The 13,828-nt window shown below is 36.0% G+C and overlaps 1 protein-coding gene across 1 annotated transcript in view; it reads left to right on the top strand.

The window, feature by feature from the left end:
* The first annotated feature begins 6 nt into the window (after nt 1-6).
* Nucleotides 7-13,828, top strand: part of ARMC4 (armadillo repeat containing 4) — a 75,038-nt gene continuing 61,216 nt past the window's right edge. The window contains 9 exon segments of the mRNA XM_017741557.1: nt 7-727; nt 1,887-2,044; nt 3,408-3,603; nt 4,167-4,273; nt 4,729-4,865; nt 5,898-6,011; nt 8,837-9,048; nt 10,470-10,604; nt 10,811-10,952. Of these exon segments, the coding sequence (XP_017597046.1) occupies nt 504-727; nt 1,887-2,044; nt 3,408-3,603; nt 4,167-4,273; nt 4,729-4,865; nt 5,898-6,011; nt 8,837-9,048; nt 10,470-10,604; nt 10,811-10,952 (1,425 nt within the window). The 5' untranslated portion in view covers nt 7-503.

The raw sequence follows: 13,828 nt of genomic DNA, 5'->3' as shown, positions 1-13,828 counted from the left end.
TCCCACCCCAGACCCTGGTCCGTGCTCCCCACATGGCCGAGGCCGCCCCGAGCCGGCCTCACTTGGGCGGCCCTCGGCCTCCCCTGGGCTGGCCGGGCGGGGCTGAGCCCCTCTTTCCGCCATTCAGCGGCAGTGCCGGGGGTCATGGGGCCGTGTCTGTCCGCCTGCACACGGGGCTTTAACAGTAGGATTCTTTTGCTGCAGCTTCAACAGAGGCCTTCTGCTGCCGGCTGCAGGATTTCTAGTAACACCAGCAATTAAGAAAAAATAATCAGTGTTTGCACTTGATTTCCCCATTTCTTTAAAATTTGCGAGTTGGCTTCATCAAGTCCCCCTTCCCCTCTTCAGGGATTTAAATGAGTTAAAAGAACCCAGTCGTTCCTAGATAGGTTTATTTCAAATCATAGCAGCCACAGCATATTTAACCATTTGAGAGCTGGGTTTGGTCGTTCTGTGACAGGGTCTCGTTGCCACGGTGGGCTCCGGTGACACTGACCAAGACCATGGGAGTGGCATTGGCGAGAGCAGCTCAGTGGACTGCTGCTGGCTCTGGAACTGGCACACTTGAAATCACCCCTTTGAACGAATCCCTTTTAAATCAAATTATTAAGTTTGCAGAGGACTTCAGCACTAAGCATCCTCAGGAAGCAGCGTTTGTCTTCAGAGAGCCTCTTGAGTGGAAAACGCAGTTGGACTCTTCAGTGTTTGGAGAGGGTTATGAGGTCAAGTAAGTCTGAACTGCGGTGTGTTTTCAAATGCAGATGGTGAACTATGATGAAATATTGTCCTCATTTAGCATAAACAAAACCTTATTGTATTTGGGAGGCTGAAACAGGTGGAGGTTTTTTTGATAGATATTGAAAATTTTGAGCTAATATTAGTAGAGTGTAAAAACTTGCTTTTTGAGAGTTTGAGACAATTTTGTCTGGTTTGTGATGCAGACTTGTTTAGCCAGTGATCTATATAACTTGCCCTGTCTAGTCCCGAGATTTTTTACAACATGTGTAACAGTGATTAACTGTGTAATTTCTCTTGGTGTTAGGAGTTACTCCTGTTTGGTGGGTTGACCTTGGCTGGTTGCCAGGTGTCCAGTAAGCTGCTCCCCCTCCTGTAATGGACAGGAGAGAAAAGTACAATGAAAGGCCCATGGACTGAGATAAGGACAGGGAGAGATCACTCACCAGTTACTGTCATCAGCAAACCAGACTTGAGTCACGGAAATTAATTTAATCTACTGCCAATCAAAAGTCAGAGTAGGATAATGAGAAATAAAACAAATCTTAAGACTTTCTACCTTTGTCCCACACCTACCTCTTCCCAAGCTCAACTTCACTCCTGATTTTCTCTACTTCCTTACCCCTGAGTGGCACAAGGGGACAGGGAATGAGGGTTGAGGTCAGTTTTATTCTGATGTTTCTTCCTCCTCACACTCTTCTGCTCCATCATGGGGTCCCTCCCACAGGACAGTCCTTTACGAACTTCTCCAATGTGAGTCCTTTGCAAAGCCTGCAGGTCTTCACAGCCTGCTCCAGCATGGGTCCCTTCTATGGGGTGCAGTCCATCAGGAACAGGCTGCTCCAGTGTGGGTGTCCCTCAGGGTCCCAAGTCCGGCCAGCAAACCTGCTCCAGCGTGGTCTCCCTTCTCCATTGGTTCATGGGTCCTTCCAGGACCCTGCTTCTTGTGGGCTTCCCATGGAGTCACAGTTTGCTTTGGGCCTATCTATCTGCTGATGTGCTGTAAATAAATTGGTTTACCTTGGAAGTTTTCTGAAATACAGTTTAAAGAAATTGTATATCATGCTTTATTATGTGATGCTTGAATAACATTCAAGATTCTTCTCTATTCAAGTTCTTATTTTAAAAAGATAACAACTTAATTTTTCTAGTGAAGCGACTGTTCAGTCTGAAGCCAAAGGTAAAGATGGCCAACCATTGCTTATCCTCTCGGCATCAACTCTCAGAGTTCGCAGTTTTGACCAGCTGTCCCGTTTGCTACGAGTTGCTATGGAAAAAAAGTTAAAGGAAGCACAGGCATGCCTTGAAGGTTTTCTTTCTTCTTTTTTTTTTCATCTCTCCTCTTTCTTAAGAAGTATATGTCTTCTTCAGTTCATATTTATGAAATGTCCGGGAAGGAAGATATGCCTTCATTTTAAGTATATGAGAAGGTGTTAATTCATGAAGGTGGCTAAAAGTGCTGATCCAGAACGTAATGGAGTTTCTATTTCTTCTTTTATTTACATAGAAATTAATAACCCAGAAATTTGGAATAAAGTTAAATAAAACTGTTGAATCTCATATACAAATTCATGTATACTGAGTAATATCCCAGCTATTGCAACAGACAGTAGATTTAAATTTTGAAAAAAAAAGGAATGTTTTATTTGAGGCTAATAACAGATTTTCCTATGTATGTAGTTTAATACTCCTTTAAAATGCTACATCCTTTAAAGATAGCCAAAGAAAAAATAATATGCTTAAAGCCATTCTTACCTGCACAAGGTTCACTGTGAGCACTTCTAGATTCCTTCTCACAATGGCTTTAAAACAGAGGTACAAGTACTTCCACTGTGTCATCTTCAAGTCCTAGATTTTCAAACTGACAAGACTCTTGATATGCTAAACTACTTATCATTCTCCTACCTAGAGGCAGAAGAAATCAGTGGTATTCTTTGATAGTAGTAGTGGAAACTGCCTTAATAAAATATAAATGCTCATACTGGATCAAGTTTCAGAGCCATCTAATTATGGGTCCTGTCATTGATCAACCATGAATATTAGGGAAGAATAATATGGACAGTGTATCATGCAGAGCCATTCACAGATGCATGGGACTTCATTTGCAGGAACAGAGCAAAATGGTTTTGTAAAACACATTGACATGCAGTTATGTCACTGTTTACCCAGAAGAACAGCTGGCATAGCTGAGGAAGTAATGGGGCCATTGGGAATGCTGCTAGAAAACCTAAAGATGTTCTTTAACACTAAATTGTATTTCCAAAATGATCAGTTTTCAGTGAGTTAAGCCCATTGATTTCCTGTTTTGGAAATCAGCCAGCCATATTTTTGGATAAGGAGAGAGTGTTGATAAAAGGAGCTATTTAATATTCACCCCTTGGTTGAATGAATCTTACAATCTTTGCTTTGAAAAGGAATTAGTTTGTTAAGGAAAAAAAATCCTTTTGTTCTTAATGTTTTCATAGTCTTAAAAGTACATTTCAAATTACAGTAGAGGGATATGAAAAAATACATCATACAGTAATGTTTGATGAATAGCTATGCACATTATAAACTTTTTATTGAAAATTAATAGCCTCAAAATCATTGAGCAATTGAAATAAAAAGAGTTTGTCTTACCTGAGCATTTTAAACATAGTAGCACATAACATGATTCTGTTTCGTGTTTACAGCTAACAGAGATCCTATAGTGAAAATTCTTGGCCCTGAATATGGGACTGTTGAAGGAGAAGATACGTCCATCTTGCATTTATTTGACAAAGTGAAAAAAGAATCTGATTTTGAAACAGAACTGAAAATGAAAATCGTTCTTCTTCTTCATCAGCTGGATTTGCAACTGCTTAATAGTTCTTTGAAACAGATTTCACAGTAAGTGCATTTCAAATAGAAGCTAAGCATCTCAGGCAGTACATTTTTTTGGGTTTTTTTTTAAATCAGATTGGTTTCAACCCACAACATGTGTTTTTGGTGTGACAAAGAAATTTATTGAAATAATTTTCACTGTTTTCTAAGTTAATGAAAAGTCATTTTTTTCTGAAGTTTTTTCTATAGATGTGGGTATGTAAGTGTGTGCCCACAAGTGTGGGGGTGTTATTGCATTTATTGCATATGTTTTGCATTTTGTTAGCAAATTGAAGTCATTTGTGCAAACAACAAAGTCACAGTTAAATATTTTCGAGGAACTGTTTATTTCTTCATGAAATTGTATTAAGTATTACATCAAGTCTGTTTCAGAGTTACAAGGACTTTGCATTAGGTATGGAACTAAAATTTCACTAGCCTATGGACAAAATTAAGAAGATGGAAGATAACCCATTTTCATATTTTTGTTGCTTCTATTAAGACTTGGTGTAAATGAAAAAAAAGTGTAATATTCTCTGAGTACATCCTTTTCAATGAATACATATCGGACCATTTTCTATTAATTGCAGAGATGTAAGACTAAATCCAGCTGCTGTAAATAATGAAGTGAATCTTCTCAAGAATTTCTCTGGGCAAGGAGAAGATACTGTACTGGAATCACTGGAATATACATCAGGTACCAATCTGACCATATCTCACGTTTACATAGACCTTTATTTAAGTACTTGAATTCTGTGTGAAATTTTCTGAATTAATTTCAATAATACATTTGAGGTGTTTATTTCTACCTTGAAGTTATAAAGTAAAATAAGAAGTATTTTCTGATATGCAATGTTGTTCCTCAGCCTTTACATACAGAAATAATCTCTCAATTATATGAATATTTTCAATGGAAGCAGAGGAAGAGATATGAGTCCCTGATCCTGAAAAGTGCTAAGCACAGTTATAGTTCTTGGTTGGATTGGGCCATGGGTCACAGAGTTTTGGATGATTAATACTTAACAATATGAATTCTTAAGAGCAAGGTATTGATTTTGGAATTTGATTTGCATACGTGTAATATTAATCATCAAGCATAACTATTAAAATATTTTTAAACTGGATTCAAACACTAATGCTAATTGATTACAGATTACATGTTCTCTAATGGATGCCGAGCTCCTCCCTGGAGACAAGTGCATGGAGAAATTTGTTATTTAGTCATCAAACCACATGACACTGATCCTTTGTATATCACTTGCAGCACAGCAGGAGTGTTTTTAAATGGAGTAAGTAATAATAAAGGATGCCATTGAGTAATGAATATTTTTATGTGCTAAAATCAAAACTTGGTCATGTTAGGGTGGTTGTATTGGGCTGTAAGACCTGCAGAGCTAGTGTTTTGGTACAGGAGGGAAAGCCACAGTAATAAATGTATGCTAGTTTGCCCATATGTTCTAAGTGCTTTTTCTATAAGTTTTATACTCGGAATGTATTCTGCACTCTTTGCTAGCAGTGTTTGATTAGTCTCTAAATAAAAGTTCTTCACACTATTCCTATTTAAAGGTACTGTGGGACTTGATGCCTCTCTGGTGCCTCATTTCTCTTGATCTGAGGTGTGATATTATTATGTGAGGCTAGTAGAGCTTGCTTTGGTCTTTTTATAAATGATAAGCCGTTCCTCCTTCTTTCAGCAGAAGTTTTTTAGAAATTGCTTCTCTCTTTTCTCCTTCTTTTCCTTTTGGCTACCTTTTTCCTAAAACCTAAAGATGTGTTTTATTTAGTCCCTTACATGTGTTAAGTGGTGACCAGAGCTCTTACATTAATTTTGAAGAGAGATTGATGTCTGTCAGGCATAACTCCACAGATTGATTTCCTAAGAGTTGAAAAATCCAGGGAAGTTTTGACTTGGCCCATTTTTAATAGATGAAGCTCATAAAGCTCAGGCCGTCAAGTCACGTTATTTTCTGTGCCTTTTAGACATCTGCCATACTGCACAGGAAACTCATATTTACTTGATTGTTTGCCATAAGCCATAAATTCTTTTCAGTGGAACTACACAGTGTACAATTAACTGATGGTTATTGCCTGCAAAATTCTGTGTAAGATCTTGATCACTTGTCCATTGGGGTCCATGGAGATGATCCACGTCTCTTTATGAAGCATTTTTGAAGTTTGGTCAACTCTGCTGAGCATGAGACTTCTTTATCTAATCCATTACAGTATGACCTTGGTGCTCTTTTGCACTATTTTATGATGCAGATTAAATTATCTGTGTAAGGCATAACTATTAACAATTTTAAATGTATTCTCTTTTTAAGGGTCAGCTAAAGGGTAAAGATATTGACTATGAAAGAAAAAGTGATCTTTATAAAGACATAGTCACATTTTTAAGGGAGAAATCACCTAGATTTGTAGAAAATATGGCTAAACAGGTATGTATTTATTGGTACTGAGTGTACTTCTTTGTGCAAATATACATTGGTAAGAGTTACCTTGTAAACCTGGCTGAATGTTTATGTTCTTTATCAAAGATAAATCTAAGATTAAATGAAGAATTTTAAAGACTGCAGTGCTTTTTAAAATTATTATTTGTTTCAGTTTCTAATAAATAAGTTTATTTTGTAAATAGCAAATAATACACCATTTCATGTATTGTTCTATCATACTTTATGGTGGGGTTTGATCCAGCATGTGAGGTCAGCTTCTAATTTTGCATGAAATGTTTTGCCTGTCTTCTGGTATTGTTCTTTATGGAGCAGTGGAAATGTTAAAGCAGGAAAATATGATATCTGTATGGAAAAGGTCAGCTTTTTATGACAATATTTTTCTGTGATCAAAACCACTTAAAGTTTTATTTTCATTTTTTGTAACCCAAACATAAATAATTGCCCAACTTTTTTTATGAGAGCTGCCTGATTTAAGTATCAGAGCTCTGAGAGTTAAGTATCCAGCTTACATACTTTGTCTTGCTTCAGACACTGTAAAATGCAAGTGTTTTGGCTTTTATTTAGAACTCTATACTAGCTAGAATCACACATTACCACTACAATTTTAGTTGTTTCATTGTTCCTGATAAAACTATTTTTTTTTTCAGATTTCTAGTGTGGTTTTAACAGATTAACTTGGTGGTAAAATTCATCACAGGCCAAAACCTGTCAGGAGTTTCATTGTGATTATTTTAATCCAATTTTAATTATTGAAAGAAGGAAGTAATTAATGGGGAATTAATTATTCTCTAGTTCTGATTTTCTGGGATGTAGGGCTGATACTTATTTTTTTGAGAAACAGACATTTGACAGTTTTGAAGGAACAGAGCATTCCAAGTTGTGCACATAAATACAGTAGCTTATATTAACAGTAATGGAATGGGATGGAATTAATGGAAAAAGAATTTGTGAGTTGTTCTGTTTGAAAGGGTATTAAGTTCCAAATTTTTTCATTTATCTCATAAGCAAGTATTTTTTTAATGTTATACCTAGATATTGGTTTACACTTTATAAATAGGACAACATATGAATGTTTTTAGACATTGGCTTAATGTATTTGCAGTGATTTGGCTTCATTTGATGCTCATAGAAGGTAAAATATGGTAATATTTTACTGGTTTTTCTGTTCTAATCCTAAATGTTAATATAGATTAATGTTACTATTGGTGATAGAGATAACATACCTTTATTTACTAGTTTTCTGTCCTTATATGTTGTAACTATTTAAGAAATGTGTGCACTTATTAAATAAGAGCAAATAAATAGAATTTATCCTGTTTTTCTTCAATTTTCATGTAAATCACATACTGAGTATTCCCTGGCTGTGTAAACAAGTTAATGCAGAAGAGTATACATTATACCTTTTTAATGGTTTAGGAATTTCATATCATCTTGCCTTGCTGAAGAGCTAGTTTAGTATATTTTGCTTTCTAAATCTAGAATTTGAACAAGTTGATACCATAGAGCTGCAGCATATTTGTACCTGAGGGAAAATCTTCTCTGCTCTAGAACTATGAAAATGCAGAGAAAAACTGTAATTTCAAGTTTCCCTAAATGAAGTGAAATATGAGTGGAACTAGTTTTGATTTATTTTCTGAAGAGAAGAGAGCTTCAGAAAGCTCATTACATACACATATATTGCAATACCAATTAACTTTTATATCTGCCTGGCCTTGTTTAAGCTAACATTCAGAATTGCTGTGTTGGCATATAGTGCTGTCGCAAACATACTTTTAAAAGTACGCTTAACTGATCAAACTACAGCACTTATTCCCCTGTGGTTTGTCTAGTTTATCATGTGCTAAATTGTCTTGTCTAGAGTACATTTTCAGAATGAGAGAATTAGCATGAGTTAGTTTGGAATTAGACACTTGAGTTGGCAAGGCGTCAACAGCCGATTCTCATCAGGGACAAGAAAACAGACCCTACTGTGACAGTCTCCTTAAAACTGCCCTGAATCAGTCACATAAAGGAATGTCTTCACCTATCTGGTCCTGACAGCTGCAATAACAATAATAATAATAATAAGTAACGATCATATGTTGACTTTCCTGTAAAAATTGAATGTGTTCCAATAGAGAATAAGAGTTGACAAGAGTCTTTTCTGTTCTGTATATTATTGATCAGCCATGGTACTAGACACTGACAGCTGAAGGATTGGTAGGTGCCACTCAGCTCCATTCTTGTATGTGACTTGCTCAACAATGTTTTCTCCTGAGACGCAGAAGATGAAAAAAAAAAAGGAATGTGTTTATATTAGTTCTAAACTATATCAAATTAAATTACTTGGAACTGAAATCTAGCAGTTTATGATAGCCTATTTTCAGTTTTATGTTCATTACTTTTTTGTGGGAATTTTTTGTAAGTCCTTTATGCAGGGAAATAGTTTTTATGTAAATGATCCATTGAAAGCAGAATGGCTGACTTCGCAATTCTAAATCTTAAAACTCATTTGGACCTAGGTTCTGTAAAAATGCTTGTGTCACAGATTTTTGACATACTAGAAATCAAAACCACCAAATATTCAAGGATGTTCCAAATTTATCAACTTGATTTACTTAAAAGACTTCAATTTACACATGATAACTGCAGCTTTCCAAATTAATGTTTTGTTCTTTTAAAGACAATATAATTTTGTGCTTAGCATCTAATTCTACATTTAATGCATACAATTTTTAAGCACGGCATCCTAGAATTGTTCTTATAACTTACTGTTTTAGTGCTCATTATTCATATAGCAATGAGTGACAAACCATGTCTCCTTTTATTAGGAATATAGTTTTTTCAAAGAACCAGCACAGGAGAAGAATTATCAGCATGTGGAAGGTGCTGGGGTTTCTGGCCAATCACAGAGCCTTCATGATTCTGCAGAAAAGACTTTATGTGAGAAAGGGAAAAGTTCTTCAGCAGGGGAAGGATCCACTGGCCAGAGGTTAAAACCATGTATGAAGTGGAAGAGCAGTGGGCTTTCTGCTTCCCAAAGATAAGTAGTTATCTTTAAAATGGAATTTTCTTAAAGATCTCTCTAAACTGTGGTAATGATTGGGCTGCATGTTGTAGGTTTCCATTATTGTCTTAAGTTAGGAGGAGTAAAACAAAGCTGACTACATGTTAATTTCTAAAGAGAGAGTTTGGACCACCAAAGAGAGTTCTCAGTTTTTTCTGTCATGCAACAACTTTGATGTCATTAGGTCATTTCCACAGCAAGGCAGGGAGGAAAACTTGCAATCATCTGCAGTACTGGTCCTCCAGGGCTGTGATATCATCGTATTTTTGGTGTAAAATGCCTTTTAAGGCAAGACAGAGTAAAAAACCTAATCTAAACCACAGTTTCTGAGGGAGATAAAAGAGGTCCAGGATGGAAAATCAGAATGAATCTTACTTATTACTACCACTTTATAATGATTTCTTATTGTATGAGCCACTTCTCTAGCTCTGCTTAGCCATGATATTCACTAATGAGATTATCTCAAAGTTTGAACACCCAAAATAGAGTATACATATATTGGATATTGTTGGATTTTTCTTCTGAAATCAGAACTCTGTTATGATTTCATGTTTCCTGATTTTGTGTTAGTGGAGGAAGAAGAATATCTGCAGAAAAGCCTTTCAATGTCATCCTACAAAAAAAATAGTATCTTTCTCAAGTCTGCCAATTTAACAAGTTGCAAGAAACATTTTAAAGAGGTTTTGGATGTGACCTATGGTTATCAGTTAAAAAAAAATTGGCTTTCCAGAGCAAGAGCTAATCTATTTCTACAGTCATTGTTAAAGTCTTGATGTAGTGAAATTGACTGTAATCATAAATAACATTCTCTTTTTTTCTTGTGACTGTGATAGAGTGACCAGCCTGGGCTCAAAAAGACATTTTGCTTTCATGACATTGTAATTTAGGGACAAAAGGAGCACCAGAGATTGTGGCCAACTAGGACTAGAAGTATTTTTGGAATACGAGGAAAGCAATATATATTGTATTCAGCTGATCAAAGCTATGGAACATCTCAATGTGTGGAAGAACTAGGTAGACCAAAACTGCCTGGAAATAAAATTACTAAAGAAGAAAGATACAGAAAATCATGTCTGGGGATGGTAAATAGGGAACACATAGTCACTGTCAGTTCTAGGACAAAAATAAAGGACATCAAATTAAAATGAGGCAGAGAGATCAGTCCTGAACAAAGGAAGAGACTTCTTCATACACCACATAGTTAAGCACTTGAATTCTGTGCCAGAAGGTTGTAAATTCGTTTGTTTATGTGAGTACAAAAAGCAACCAGAGACATTCACTGAACTATTCATCCATGCAAAACTGTTAATGCGTGGACAATCAAGAGTTTTCTGAATCACAATATGCTGAAGAATATTCTGGAAAAAATAATTTCTGTGTTCTTTTCTTTTAAATAAACCCAAATCCGGTAGTGTAAAGGCTTCAAAAAAAAACTCTGAAGAAGAAGGGAAAAGTAGTACTGTACCTCTGACTACAAAAAAGACAGCCAGTGGCAAATCTAAAACTGTTAAAATTCAACAGACTTCAAAATGGTATGGGTTACTTATTTTTCTTCCTTTCAGTTTTAAATTTTTATTTTCCCTATCTACAGTAATTATCACTATACTTACTATTTGGTAATGTGAATTGTATTTTTCTAGTTCTTTTATTAGTCAGTGTTGTCATACCTGTTTGAAATGTGCTTGTCCATATTAGTTTATAACTATTTGAGATTGGTGATTCTGTTTATTTATTTTAGTAAAACATCAAGCAGCCTTGAAGATGTTGGTGAAAGTTCCTCAGAGACTGATGAAGATGAACAGCCTGTACATCGTCAGGAAGGAGGCACCGATTTGTCACCAGAATACTGGGGAGTTCAGAAACTTGCAAGATATGTAAAAGTAAGTAATCACTGATAAATTGTATAAAAAATAAAAATAAAACAGTTATGTTTGAGGACACCAGACCAGTTCCTTATCCTTATCCACATTCATTATTTCGTATAGTCCTGCAGTATAGTGGACTTTCCTATCACACACTTTCTTTTTAATCTGCTATTTTTGGCTTATATAGCCCTTTAGATTAAACCATCTGTTCAGTGTTATTTAAAACGTAAGATGGCATAATCTCTTTATTAATTATTTGGTTTCTGCTTTTCTTTTTGTATGAAACTTTCAAAGAGATTTCTTTATGTGGATAATAACTTTCAAGAGTTTTTATTAAAACTGAATAGTTGCCTAAAGTCTTTCATCAACTATAATTAATGCATGTCTGAAGTAATTCTAACATGGTCTTGTGTCTGGATAGATGCTTTAGTGGACAAGAAAATGTATGATAAACAGGCATCTTCTAAAACAAACCAAAAAAAAGGTTTTTACAGAGACTTGTTGAAAATCTTTTGGAACCTGTAAATATAGATAGTTAGAATCCTGAATATGTCTGAAACAGATCAAAAACCCAACATCCCTTTACTGTTCTGGAAAACTCGAATTATTTTTTTCCCTCAGGAGAAGTTCCTTTACAAGTTTGTACTGGAATTTATGTTCTGTTAAGTTGCTAATAAAAGCCCTGGCTTATTTATTTTTTTGAGTACAACTACAGAGTATACACATCCAACTGATAAAATGATGATGCTGGCTTTTGGTACAGCAGAAAGAGTAAGTCATACGAGGAGCAGCTGAGGGAGCTGGGCTTGTTGAGTCTGGAGAAGAGGAGGCTCAGGGGCGATCTTACCTCTCCCTTCAACTGCCTGAAAGGAGGGTGCAGCCAGGTGGGGGTCAGCCTTTTCTCCCAGGCAGCCAGAGACCGGACACGAAGACCTGGCCTCAAGCTGTGCCAGGGGAGGTTCAGGCTGGACATCAGGAAGAATTTTTCGCTGAAGGGGTTGTTAAGCTTTGGAACGGGCTGCCCAGAGAAGTGGTGGAGTCACCATCCTTGGAAGTATTCAAGAAATGACTGGATGTGGCACTTGGTACTGTGGTTTAGTTGACGTGGTGGGCCTCAAAGGTTGGACTCGATAATCCTGAAGATCTTTTCCAACCTTTATGATTCTATGATTCTACAATTAAATACTTGTGAGGAGTAAGCAAAGTTTTGGCTCCTCACAGTCCATTTAACTATTGTAGAAGAGTAACTCAGTATTTCAAAATGTATTGAGTACTCACACTGCTTGTTCTCAGTTCGTGTCTGTGGGGCCTTCTAGTGGACCTGGCAAAGAGACGCAGACAAGCATGGATAATGCAAACCTGTCTACATTTATCTTTTCTAGGTCGGACCTCTTTATTTTTGTCATCTTGGCTATGGTAAAATAACCCTTTGCAAATGTAACTTCGAGCATGTTAACTTGCTCAGCTATTCCTAATGCTGAACACAGCATGTATACATTTTGCATTACAGAATTCTCCCAACTTGCATGTAATTACAGTTCAAGAGGTTGTTTTCAAACTTTTCAGTTTGCTAATAACCTTTCAGCTTGCTTCTGTCTATGAAGCAACTCTTTGTACTTTTCTGAGAGCTCAGAAAAACAACCATGTTACTTTTTAGTAAAGACTCAAGGTCCTTCTGGAGAGGATACTTGAAATTCATTACTGTTGATGAATTCCCACTAATCTTTTCATTGGCCCTCTACTGACAAGGCTCTTGTCTCCTGGTTACTTAAGTCTCAAACTCCCTTTCCTCTCTAGAATCTTCATATAGTCATGTTTATATTTTAGTATTGAACTTAAATCAGTATTGAAATTCATATCTGTATTTGCATAAAACCATTCTGAGAGTGAGAATGACAAATAGGAAAGCATATTTTTCATGCACCTCTCTTTTAGAAATGAGTATATTTTGTTCCAGCTGTCAACTAGCAAAATTACATCATGGTTTAGAACTAGGAAATGACAGGGCAGCATTTTTGATCAGATAGTGAGTACCCATTAAGAAGTTTATAATATAAAATTCCATAATATGAAAAGGTATTGTTGTGAAAATTCAAATATATACTTCTTTATGTATTCACGCACACCTGAGTCTTCCAATAGTTTTTTAAGTTAGCTATAAATTAAACTAAGTATTTGAAGATATACTTAAAATAGTTCTGTGTTCAGTCTTAGCTACATAAAGCAAGAACTCCCTAGTGTCAGATAAAGCTGAAAAGAGATGCTTCAGTGCCGTACCACAGACAGTGGTTGAAATGTTTTATTGATGGAGTGCTACTTTAGCTTGCACATGGAATTCATTTTAATTCAAGTATAAATACTGCACTTCTGGCCAGACTTGGGAGATTTTTTGGCATTCTTGTTGTTCATGTAGGCAACTGTTCATGACACATGCAACATAAGAGAAAATAGATTTATGACTGTGTTATTTAAGCATCTACAAGCATATTTATATAGAAGCACAAATTTCAAAGGGCTTGTGTTGTTTGCCCATCTGAAAAAATTAATAAAATGCCTTAAATAATAGATGTTTGAGATACCAAGAAAATACTATAATTTGTAGATGCAGTCATTTTTCAAATGTCTGCTAAAGTGAATCACAATTCAGCAAGACTCTATAAATCAATTTGCAAACAAAAAACTCCCATAAAACCTGAAAGATACCTACTTTTTTTATGATGTTAGATTGTCATTAAATGTTAAAAAGATGGTTGCTCTTTGTATAAAGCAAACTTGCAAGATGCTGTGAGTTGTGCCTGTAGGCTCTGTACTTGTATTCCTCTTCATGGAGAGAAAATCCAGCGCTGGGGAAATTCCCTTCTGACTTTTTGCCCTTCTCCACTCCCCTTCCT

Source organism: Corvus brachyrhynchos, unplaced genomic scaffold, assembly GCF_000691975.1.
Source record: "Corvus brachyrhynchos isolate BGI_N302 unplaced genomic scaffold, ASM69197v1 scaffold167, whole genome shotgun sequence".
NCBI lineage: Eukaryota > Metazoa > Chordata > Aves > Passeriformes > Corvidae > Corvus > Corvus brachyrhynchos.
This window is presented reverse-complemented; position numbering and strand designations above follow the sequence as displayed.